Source organism: Danaus plexippus (genome assembly GCF_018135715.1).
Source record: "Danaus plexippus chromosome 13 unlocalized genomic scaffold, MEX_DaPlex mxdp_15, whole genome shotgun sequence".
In the NCBI taxonomy this organism is placed as follows: Eukaryota; Metazoa; Arthropoda; class Insecta; order Lepidoptera; family Nymphalidae; genus Danaus; species Danaus plexippus.
Genome location: NW_026869849.1, coordinates 4,272,740 through 4,285,381, shown reverse-complemented (window position 1 = coordinate 4,285,381; position 12,642 = coordinate 4,272,740). Strand labels below are relative to the sequence as shown.

The window sequence follows — 12,642 nt, the reverse complement described above, 5'->3', positions numbered from 1 at the left end:
AATGTGACCGCCGTGCTCAGTAAACCGCTGGAATTTTGTTGAGGGTCTTTATACATCGATTAACCTCTGTTATCTTAAATTTGTGTCACAAGAAGCAAAGACATTATCGGATAACTTAAGTAACGCGTCAAGAACTTCATGAAAATTTAATTAAACCAAATTACTTATAATATTTTTGAATCATTAATGTGTTAATGACATATTTATAATATTAAAACATCATATTGTAGTTTCCATTCCATAAAAGGATTTGTATAGCAAAAGCCACGTTTTCCTCCATTTTTCTCTCGACAATAATTATTGTCTGGTCTGAGCTAGGTATTGTACGTCGTACTATTGTGATAGCCGGCTACTTTTGTTCGTTTGCATAAAGAAACCACGGCCAGCCATCATGACGTCCAGCCTTATAAGGAAAATAATGTTGACGCTTTAAGATTTATAGATTGATATACATTTATTGAATCTAATTGTAAGAACAAGTTGTAGATAATCACAGAACGAAAAGCAAAAAATGTCAATCACAATTTCATCTGTTCTGTTCTTCTTAATTTAAAAAAAAGATAATCTCTAGTACTGATAAAACATTACATTAAAATAATCGGAATTATTTACATGAGTACAGTTTATTCTCACAGAAAAGAAAACCTATTTTCTTTGTTGTGAGTACGGAATATAGTTATATCGATAAGAAAACGTAAAACAATAAAAAAAAATGAGTTTTACTTGTTGCTGTATTTCACATTGATTTTTTTTTTATTTAAAAGTAATTCATAGATAATATAAGCATTTTTCATCCATCATGTAACATGCAAATTATTATTTGTCAACTTGTCACCGATGAAAAGCTTTATCTGTTTTGCCCAAGTTACGAAACCCATGGATTATTCATCGATACGGTTCAAGGGTCAAACTGATTTGGTTACATAAATCGTAAAATTTTATATAAACAAATTGAAAACAACATCCAGGCCACTGTATTATTGTTTTAGGATAAAGTTTTTAACAAAAACAATAAGTTTAATCTTCCTAAATAAATATAATATTATAATTTGTTTAAATAAATACTATTGTTTGTTTTTTTTGCCATTTTATACAAAGTAACCTTTTTAGACGAGCTATGCTATTCTTTTCCAATAATTGTTATCGACTACTAGATGGCGCTGGTTTAAATTTGTCGGATAAAACAATATTTAAAAACAAAATTGTATAGAAATATTTTCTAAAAGATTACAAGCTGTCAGACATTAGTTCCACCCCTAAAAACAGCCTCAATTCTTAATAATTTCTTATTATTTGTGTATTAAGCAATTTATAGAAATAACAAAGTTTAAAAGTTTAAAATAAAACAATAGCAAAAAGTCATAAAATTAATTTATTTGTAAAATATAATACTTAAATGGACACGTCGTAATATAATCATACATTAATTCATTAACAACAAGGATTGCTTAGATATGCGTTAGTTTTGCAGCCAAGTAGAATAATGTTTACTCGAAATTACATATGATAATATTTTAATAGGATAACGTATGAATATATTAAAATGGCATTAAAGTTAAAAGCAAGTGATGGCGTTGAAGTAGCATCGCAGTACCCGCCCTCGGCCTGTGCCCTGACCCCGTCTCTGAAGCCCTGACTGTCGAACAAAAATATCAATATCAATTCTTACATGAACATTCATTAATACGTATGTTAAAATAAAATAGTAGGAACTTTTGCGTATTAAAATGTAAGCACATGAAGTATTTATATTTTATTTATATGTAACAAAGCATTCGAACGCAATATACCAATTGGGCGTCCTAATATTGGTACTTTTGATCAAAATTAACAATAACCACAACTAATTGGAAAGCTCTGTAGTTCCTGACGCATAGAGAACTTCTTAGTTTCCTATAATAAGTTTCATAACAAAGTAACTTTATCATATACCTAATTTGTAATATATACTTATGGGTATTCAAATCCCAAATGTTTTCGATCGTAATAACACAAAGAAGTTTATCCGATAGCCTCTAAGTGTGCAACATGTGATTGATCGATTTCTAAAGCTCATAATACTCGTTCAAAGTATAAATTTAATCTTACTTTCATTTTCAGTTTTGCTTGTGGTTTTATATAATACCGTAAAAATGATTTCGTATCTTCAAAATACATAAAATAAATGTCAATTAGTTGGACAATAAACAAAGTGTTGGACATTAAACTTACGAAACGTAATTATACATAATTGAGTCTCTGACAGACATTTAGAATTTTATAAAAATATAGCTAAAAAAAAAAAACTCAAATTATTTTATATAATACACAAAGACACGAAAAGGTTTTATATGTAAGAAATATTTTGATAGCTTGTAATAGGGTGCTAACATGAAGGTAGATTTTAATTTTATTTTTTGAAATTAATAAATGAAGAACAAACAATTGTCAATAGCGGATAATCAAGAACAAATGACTCAAAATCTAAGAGGTCGAAAATGGCAAAAATAATCATTTTTACGGGGCAAACAGTGGTCAGCCGAAATTTTATTATGGTTGAATCTGACTCCCGTCCGACTTTGTCACACTAAATAAATTCAATTAACAAGAGTTGATTGCACTTTTCTTGTGTTAAAAAAATTTCGAGTTCAGGTAGATTTTTTTTCGATAATTCCTCATGAAAAAAGGAGGCACTTAATATATTTTTTTTGTCTTTTAGTATTATAATTTTTCATGGTAAATATTTTTAAAATAACTTTTATAAATAACTAGCTATATGCACTAGAAATAATAAATCTACTTCTGTAGCTTGTAGTCCTATCACGACTTCTAGCGCCATCTCGTAGAACTATTAGATAATATTTGGAAATAGGACGTGATCTGACATTGTATTTTGCGAAGAACAGCTAGATGCCACGACAAATCACCTTAATTGTTATCCACGTCTTTTTCTTTAAAAACAATCGTAGATATTGTTGTTACATTTAACTAATCTCAAAAACTTACAGAGTTTATATTTTATTACAATCTTATTGAGGATTTTAATAAATATCTCGGATATCATCGAAGAAATAGAAAGCAGATAAATAATATGAAGCATTATAATAATGATTAATTTAATTCAAATAAAAGCCTTTACCTTCTTAACTCAAAATTGATATTCATTATCTTATAAAGATCGTTAAGACCTTACGAAAGAAGTGTGGATGCCTCAACATAAATTATTTTTTTAACAAAATCTTCTGGTGTTAATTATTATAAATCACATATCAAAACGAAACATTTTGTAGATAGCTATTTGATTTAATATAACACTGGATTTAATTTGAACGCGTCGGGTTCCCACAAATATTGTTCGGCCATTATTTGCTTATATAACTTTAGAACAAAACAGATCAACTTGATATTACCATAAATTACATATTCGTTTAAAGCGTTTATTGTTTGTAAACATAAACAATTTTAGTTATGAAACAATTATGTTGTAAACAGCCTCCCAGAATATACTAGATATATTTTATCTCTGTTATTTATATTAAATAACTTATTTATATTGTTATATGCGATATATGTACTTTAAAGTCTCTCTGTTTTAATAATAATATTTATTCTGTTGTAGCAATAAATAATATATGATTTAAAAATAAAATAACTTTTAGTTTGTACTTTACAGTTGTTCTGCAAACAGTTTGATGGTTTAATTTTGTCCTGAAGTACATAGGTACGCCTTTTAAATATAAAACTCTCAAACATAAAACAAACAATAAATACTTTCTCAGTTCTGGTAAAACTTATCTGCATAGAGTGATTCCTATTCCAACATAATTTATTTGCGCTCTCATTAATAAAAAGATCATAAAAATAAATCACCCAACAAGTTACTAACAAAACTATTTGGTTGTGAAACTCATTAAAGCTAGGTCAAATAAGCAATAATAATAAAAAAAAAATCAAATGTCATTACCACGTCATTGTTGTCAAAATTGGCTATTCGTAGCGGCGCTGTCCGGGGACCTTCGCGGTCAGTCTCTAAACGCTGCCCCACTGCCTCATCATGGAGAGCTTTCTGAAGAGCTATCAGCAAACGGTCCAGAACCAAAGCTGCTCGCTTCTGAGGCACGATTATTTGCTGGAATAAACCCTTTTACTTCAATTAGTTCTTGTATAATGAGATCTAAGATTTTCGCTAGTTTTATTCATTTAAATGAAACCAATATTTTTATCATAATATCAAACCAACATGTGTCAAAATATCACCTAAAAGAGACATCAAACATAGCGGCAGGATACTCCATCAGGCAAGTAGCGTAGTATATCCGAAAAATATTAGTTTCATTTAAATAGTTCTTGTATATATTTCCAATATATTGACGTAAATTTTGTATCTGATGGCGCTTTCAAGGTGCTGTATTGATTGACGTATTCAAGAAATAAGGCTATACAATGAATTGATTTGTACTGTATTCACGAACAATGTTTTAAATAGATTTTTTGTAAGTCATTTAACATAATTTAGTTAATGTCTAAACAACGTCCGCTGGTGTAGGCAGAACAATAATAATGACGCTACAAATTTAGTAACTATTTTACCCCACGCTATCTTTCAGACTCAGTATTTTGCCACTATATGAAAAGAATATAAATTATAATTTAATAATACTACATATTTAAAGTATAAATTTCGTGTATATATGACCCGACGTAAAAAAATACATTGATTAGAATATTAGAAAATTCTGTTGATTAAGGATCATGTGAAAAATTTATATTTCGTCCTAAAAAAATGCGTTTTTTCTGTATAACTTAGGAATGATTGTATTTGAGCACTTTCATCTAGAAAAAATACATAATAATACTCACATCCGCATATTCTCTCCTCTCCGCGAGAGGATATTCATCATCAACTAGCGGAGCTGGTACAAGGGCAGGAGCAGCCAGTACTGCAGATAAGGCCATCAAGAGTAACGCCAAAGACTGCATCATGATATCATCAGTTCTGAAATTATATATAACATAAATTATTGGTCCGCTTCGTTAATAGTATCTATATGTTTTTTATTATATAGAATACATTAAACGTACTACTTTACGAAGAATAATGAACTGCGGTATTTTGACATGAAAATAAATTAAATTAAAAAAAGTTTCTATAACAAGAAATTTTCATTGAATGAAAAACGAAAATCTTATCGATATCTCAAAGTAACAAACATTATTACTAACAATTATATTTAATTTGTAATTGCGAGTTCCTTTTTTGATATTATTGAGCAAAGTGCAACACAACATGTTCCATTAATTTAACGAAGACTTTTTCAAGATTTCAAAACTATCATACGTGCCTTAAGATTTTTTTTCTTAAAAAGTCCCTTATTAAGTGGGGCCTGAAATAAAAAGCTTCAGAAAAGCAGTACAAGAACTTATCAAAAGATGGAATAAAAAAAAATATAACAAAGATTAAGAATTATTAATATTGGTAGGTTTACAGGACAAGTTAAATAGTTAAACAACAGTGCAGGTCAAAAATTCATAAAATATGATATAATACGTGTCCGAACAAGCCGTTACACGTAAATATAAAATAAATTAAAATATCTATTGGTATTAAAAAAATTGTTTTTGGATTTTCTCCTTCTATTTTATCATTCTACATTTTGCTTGACGTTTCCATTGCTTTACAGTAATAGGGAGCACGGTTTTATTTAACGAAAATATAATTTATATTTAAGCATATCTTATTGTAACTGAACTTGGAAAATAAGTTTCTTTCGTATAGAGATGGTCACTTACAGTATTTTTTTAAATCTTCTAGTGAAGTTTTCGTGTGTAGGTTTAAAAGATTTTAAGCTAAATTATATCTTTTTTGGACGTTTTGTATTTTGTTATTCAAAAAAGTAGGTCCGTAACATTGCAGGGAGATATTGGATTACATCTTTACAAGGTTTCGAATATTTGTAGAGCTGTTACAAAACAATTCGGCGAGTGTTGCCACCTTTCTTCTTGTCTTTTATCAACAAATCAAAGCAATAAATTATTGTCTTTTAAGGAGCCTATTTCCTAGCCTCAAAGATCCGAAATACTTCATGTTGTGTTATTTATTTATGATTTTCTCGTGTACAAATTAAAAATTAAACTATGTTTAAATATAAGATATACTACTAAGCTATGTATTTATATTGTGATTATAAATTTAATTCATCAGTTTTTCTTAGTTTTTTTTTTATATATATGCTAAAACCCATTTCATTTATTATATATATCACACCATAACATTTTTACATGACTATCAATATCAGACATAAATCTTACTTTTCACTATTATGTCTCGAGTTTTGTTTTTGGCAGATTTTTCTAGATCAATCGTTGCAAGATCTAGAATAGTAAAGATTTGACTCAACATACTCATTTCATGATGGTTGCGTAATATATCCCTTTTACTTGTTATTAATTATTTGTTTGCGTTACTTTACTTATACACTACCCATTCCTTGTATTTATTTGAGTAATTTTGAGTAAATCGAATTGTTTATTGAATCATTGACTCTAATCTGTGTTACGATAAACCTGCATAAACTATGACCTTTAATTCTTCATTTACTTATTGAGTGTCAGCTTAAAGGAGGTTTATTTTAAGTGAAAATTCTCTAAACGGAAACTTTGTAACTGTAAAGTTACGGTGAATTCTTTAACAACAGAGACTTAACACAAATAATCTGCAACGCTGATGGAATTTATATTCACAAATATACTTATAAGTCACAAAAACTGTATGATATTTATAGCATACAACAGAATTAAAATAATTGAATTAAATACAGAGATAGTGAATGAAATAATAAGAGTAGTAAAATATGATTTTAAAGCTATATGAATGACTCAATCAAAAACATGCGCGAGATAATTTTTAAATATTCACAATTGCTGACTAAGCGCCAAAATGTTTAAATTCAAAACGAACCAATTCGAAAAAGCCGTTGGCGCTTTAAAACGACTTAACATAAAATAGATTTAAAAATTTGTTCATCTTTAATACTTACTTATTGTAATTATTTTATAAAAAGAAAATGAAAGGGAAGATATCTATATATTAACATTATAAATAATTTAAATTAAATAACATACTATCTTGTCATATGACAATCTTTTTTATTATTTACCCCTTGAACTTATGTCTCATCTTCCTATGGTTTCGATTATTTTAAAGTTACCGAAAAGTCGTGTAAATCATAAAAATATATATATCTTTATTAAAACTTGTTACTAAAATTATTTAGTTGTTTATTCTTTTAATACGTTATATTAATATACTTCTCACTGTTATATTAACAATACATTAGTATAAAAAACATCAACTTCGAAAAAGGTCATCCCTTTTGTTGTAAATAGATATACATACAATACCTTTTACTTCCAAATTCGGATAAATAGACAATTTTTCCTTATATTTGTAAATAAAAGACAACTCAAGTATATTTTCGTCAAAGAAAAGCTGGTTTTTATGAATGTTCGAGATGTGAATTAATTCGATTGAACTGTTAGGAGCAAAATATAAGAAAATAAAATGTTTTATTTTACTGTAATTTTTTTTTTATCTCTATACTCTCAGTGTTTTTATAAAAACTCTATTATTTTATATTTACAGTAAACTTGATGTGTAAGGAGTTTGATTTCACTAAAAACCTTTTTGCAAAATTAGGTCTTGACAATATTAAATTTTTTACAATATCTTCATAGATTTTTAATTTTTTTTAAATTTTATGTAAAACTTATTTACATCCAAATTGAAATTATTTTTTTTATCGATTATATGATTTTTTGTTCAGAATAGCTCGTATGAACTGTTTAATGATTAGTCTTTATTTTGCTGTGTGAAATGTCTTTATCAATTTAATATTATAGTTATTGTAATGCATAAAAACATTAATAAAAGTATTTAAATGAAACTAATATATTTCGAATATACAACTCGAATTTTATTATTTTAAAACTACATAATTTCGACGTTTCAGTTACTTTTCAGCAACCGTGATCTCGTCTCATCTGCCCGTGATAACGGTTGATGAAAAGTAACAGAAACTTCGGGATTATATAGTTTTAATATAATAAAATTCGGGTAGTATACCTAAAATAAATTAGTTTCATTTAAATGAATAAAACTCGCGAAAGTCTTAGATCTCATTCATAAAAGTATTTGATTATGATAGTGAAAAAAATAAATAGTCATATAATGATGGATAAGACTTAAATAACAAAATTGGAAAGTAAAAATGGAAAATCATGGTTTTATTTTAAACTATGTACATAAATATATAATTAAAAGAAATTTATAGAAGTTTTATAAGCAGCCTTGATAAGATATCGTTTAAGGACAATGCAAGAAGGTCGAATAGGCCATAAGTTAAGCTAGACTAAGTAAACTGATAAAATGTAAAAGAAAGCTCGTTAAAATTCCATAGCTTTTCTTTCTTTATTAAATTAAAAAAAGTAAATGTGCTCATTAAAATAAGCTGATGATGCAATAAGAAGTAACGTGAAAAAAGTGAGTGTTCGTATCCTTAAATGTGAATTCAATGAGGGTCTGAGGGGTTTTTCAGGGTAGCGGCTAAAGCCGTGTCATGTACCAGTGACAGGAGGATAAAAAATGACACACTTATTCCCTGAGAGGATCATCGGTGTATTGTTTCATATATCCCATTTAACTCGATATCCCTCTAATGTTTTTTAAGATGATAAATAAATTGCCCCCATCTGATCTCACAATCATCTGTGATTTGATTTTAATTTCGTAATTATCTGTGGATTCAAGCAATTATCAGAGGCTTGCTTGATCACTGTTAAATAAAAATTAATTCATTTTAAATGTTTTAGAATACTCAGATAACTGTTATTGAATACTTTGTCTATATATTTTTTTTATAAATATTAATTCTTATTTTTTCTCATTATACACACACTACACTATTGATATAATTATAATTAATTTGGTTAATTTTTTTACACACTACAGACATTATCAAAAAAAAAACTCACAAAAATTTATAAAAAAAAAATATTCAGAGTGTTGGAAAATTTTAATATGTCACAGTAGCAAAAAGTAGGCCTTATCATCACATCCATTCAGTTTTAATTTTATTTACATTTAGCTCCAATTTAATCATAAATAAAAACAACTGTGGACTGTTTTTTCAGAACAAAATATATTTACATGCCCGACTGCACTATTTTATAAAAAAAAAAATGAAAAACCTCGTTGAATTAATCAAAACGTGTAAATAAAAATTAATTAAATTATTAGTCATAGATACGATATTTTACTTGAATTCTACGTTTATGTAAGAAAGAGTTCCCAAAAATTATTATTTCTAAATATGAAAATAACAAATAAAAATAACATTAATTTGTCTTGAGATTTCTTCTTTGAAGTTATATTACTGTTACCATAGAATACTTTATGACCAACCATACAAAAATATGAGTTTTATTTGAGGTTATTTATTCTAATAAAACTATTGTTACCATATACAATAAAATATAATATATTTGTAGTTAAATTGAATTATGTTACAAGAATATTCAAATTTAATTTGTTTTTCGAAATTTTTATATTATACTTTATTTCAGTTTATTAATTAATACATTTTAATCATAAAACTATTTCAAATTGAAGAGTTCATATTTTCAATTCATAAAATAATTTAATCTAAAAATACGTGTAATAAAAAAAAATTAAGGTATCTGATAGTGATTGTGTTTATTGAATAGAAGCTAAATAAATCAGCTGGGAATCTAGTTTTAAACAGTGTGGCTTTTGAGTGTGACTGAAAAAAAAAAACACTATTGGCTTAATGAATAGGCATTAGACGTTCACATGTATTAAATCTTGTACCAAAGTTTTTAGAGCAATTAAAATGAAATATGTTGCTGAATTAATAAAGATTATAAAATTTATAATGCTGCATGTAGCTGGTGTACACGTAAGTGGTAAAAAAATAAATAAGTTAAACGTAAAATATCTTAAGTCATCGATTCTCATTAGAGTATTAACTTATTAAAAAAAATAAGAATGGATAATATAAATTAAACTATTGATGTTCAAGACGATCATTTGTTAATTTTATTTGTTGTATTATTATACTCATGTTTCAATAAACAATTTGTATATTTTTAATGACACAATGTTAAACTGAAGGTAAGCGTAAAGCATTATTACTCTTGAAAGTGGTGTAGTTTTATATCTATTTTATTATTAAAAGAGAATTAACAGTTTTAGTAATATAATTTAAAAGAAATATTTCGTTAAAAGTAAAATTGGAAGTTCAAACAAAAATATTCAGTTTGTATACATAACAGTGCAAAGCCTACATAACCATCTTATTTAGACCATTATGTATACTTGTGTGTTGCCAGACCCTAATTTTAATTTTCCCGATTGGAACGATGGTATGAATAGTTAGCAATTAATAGGTTTATTTTCGTTTCCACGCTTCCCAGTACTGCCTAATCGTATATCAAATAGAAGGTTTTCACCAGAATAGATAATTCTTTTAAGACACTTGTAATGTAATTAATTTTTTAAAATACTTGTAATGTAAAAAATATAAATATACTCCGACCAGCGGATACTATTACATAAAAAATAGTATTTGAAAAGGTAAAAAATAATTTAAATTTCAATAAACAATGAAATTTTATACTTACTCAAAGTCACAATAATAACACCTCTTAATGTTCAGTGATGAATCTGGTCACGTCGTAAGTTAGTTGAGTGAGCAAGTAACGCGCGCGACGTCTGAACTCTTTGTATAACGTCGTCCGCCGTCGAAGCCTTTATAAGGGAAGGACGAGCGAGTGTTTTATTGCACTTTTCTGTATAGCTAGTAACTACAGAATACACTAACAACATTGAAATTAATACTTGTCAAAATATTTACTTATAACAAAATCGGATTATTATATTTTTAAATTTAAAATTTATCTATCATTCACATTTAACTTTCTTGATTATATATTATTATTATAATTTCATATTAACCAAATAATTTCATTTAAAAGATGAACATTTTTTTAATGTTTGAAATTATATATTAATTTACAATTGAAAAGAATCATGATATTATATATTTTATACAAGACAATACACGTAATAATTAAAATAATTTTAACTTATATGAATAGTTTTCTAAATTTTTATATTATTTTTTTAATTTCTAATCCACTTTCATACAATGAAATCGGTTTGATCAACCCTGTTCTTGATTACAAAAGGGATAGTAAAGTGTTGTAAATTTGAGGACATATTTCTGACAGACCTGACAACGCAAGTGCAATGATTGTCGCATTAATTATTTCTGTATTTGAATTTACGAATTTAATAACGGAATTTTGTGTGCTTGATCAATTTGTCATGTTTTTCTTGGGTATTATCTATATTTGGCATACAGATACATGAAAATCACATTCATCAATGCATTGTTGGAAATTATTCCTGTAAATGTATCCTTCTTCCAGGAAATAATTATACTCTATCATAAATCTCTACATACAGCCTTTCTTATTAGTCAATGAGAAATGTTGACCACAAAATTAACAAATCTAAGTAAAAGTTTAACTGTATTTTCTCAATAAATATTCTTGCAGGTTTGTTTATTTTAAGAACTTCTGAATTACATGCATGCATTTGCAATTACTATCATGCAATATTATATATGCATGTCGTTTTATATCTCTGGTTAGTATTCATATAATTCTTTGTTTATTATTACATAACGTAATGCTGTTAAATGATGACGCATACCTTAATTAAAATTATTACATCTGCCTAATAAATTTACCGCCACACAATTTTATTGCTTGATTCGTCAAAAAAATATTGTAGGAAGCTCCACCTCCACTGTTTGATCTTGAACGGAATATGAAATGTATTTAAAGATATCAGTTTCAAAGAAAACCATTCTGAGAATATATTAAAATATAATATGCTTAAGTTATAAAATATATTCGGTGTTAATAATATCATTCCCTGAGTATATTAATAAGCCCTAAATCCTCAAAGAGCCGCTATCAGTATAAATGAAAAAGTCATGTTTTTATTACAATCACATGCGTGTGAACTATTGTTTATTAAATACATATGTTACTTTATATTTTTTTTGTATCAAAACATATTTTTCCTTTGCAGGCATTTCATATAGGAACAAAGAACGATAGGCTAGTTATCTCGGCCAATGTTAGTGATGCCTCTTACGAAGTGGACTACTATTAATTAGTAAAAGTAACATCCGCTTTTTTTTGATAACTGATCGGACTGAAAGTCCAAAATTCTAGGAGCTAGAAAAAGTATAAAAGTTTCACTCGTATTTCAAGTCGCTTTGCCGGCCCATTCGTTCCAGTTATTGACACTTTCAAAAAAATTTATAAATCTAAAACGAAATAAAATGTTTTTTGTTTGGTCTGAAGAAAATATGTATTTACTTATTTGTTAATGAATAAATACATATGATTTTTTCATTCATTCAGTTTGATAATATTTGTAAATCTATGGTTGCGTTAAAGTGATAAAGCATAACTGTATTGTTTTGACTATTCCGCTTATGTGCTAGCTCAATAGATGACGCCTCACCAACACTCAACGTGAGATTACGCTGTGTATTTTGTTTCAGCCGA

At 27.2% G+C, this 12,642-nt stretch overlaps 1 protein-coding gene across 1 annotated transcript; it reads right to left on the bottom strand.

Moving 5' to 3' along the window:
• Positions 1–1,403: 1,403 nt before the first annotated feature.
• LOC116770259 (uncharacterized) lies at positions 1,404–10,797 on the bottom strand. Its single transcript, XM_032661662.2, has 4 exons — positions 10,678–10,797; positions 4,840–4,975; positions 3,944–4,108; positions 1,404–1,636 (listed from the first exon to the last, which is right to left on the bottom strand). Exons 2-4 carry the CDS (start codon positions 4,960–4,962, stop codon positions 1,556–1,558), a joined length of 369 nt encoding a protein of 122 aa, XP_032517553.1. The 5' UTR covers positions 4,963–4,975; positions 10,678–10,797; the 3' UTR covers positions 1,404–1,555.
• Positions 10,798–12,642: the final 1,845 nt, after the last annotated feature.

What these genes read in the sequence shown, in the direction of transcription:
- LOC116770259 (XM_032661662.2), bottom strand. Translation starts at nt 4,962, where the DNA reads ATGATGCAGTCTTTGGCGTTACTCTTGATGGCCTTATCTGCAGTACTG. An exon ending in AGAGGAGAGAATATGCGGAT is followed by an intron (nt 4,109 to 4,839) that starts GTGAGTATTATT and finishes GGTTTATTCCAG; the next exon opens with CAAATAATCGTGCCTCAGAA. An exon ending in ATTTTGACAACAATGACGTG is followed by an intron (nt 1,637 to 3,943) that starts GTAATGACATTT and finishes TTTGTTCGACAG; the next exon opens with TCAGGGCTTCAGAGACGGGG.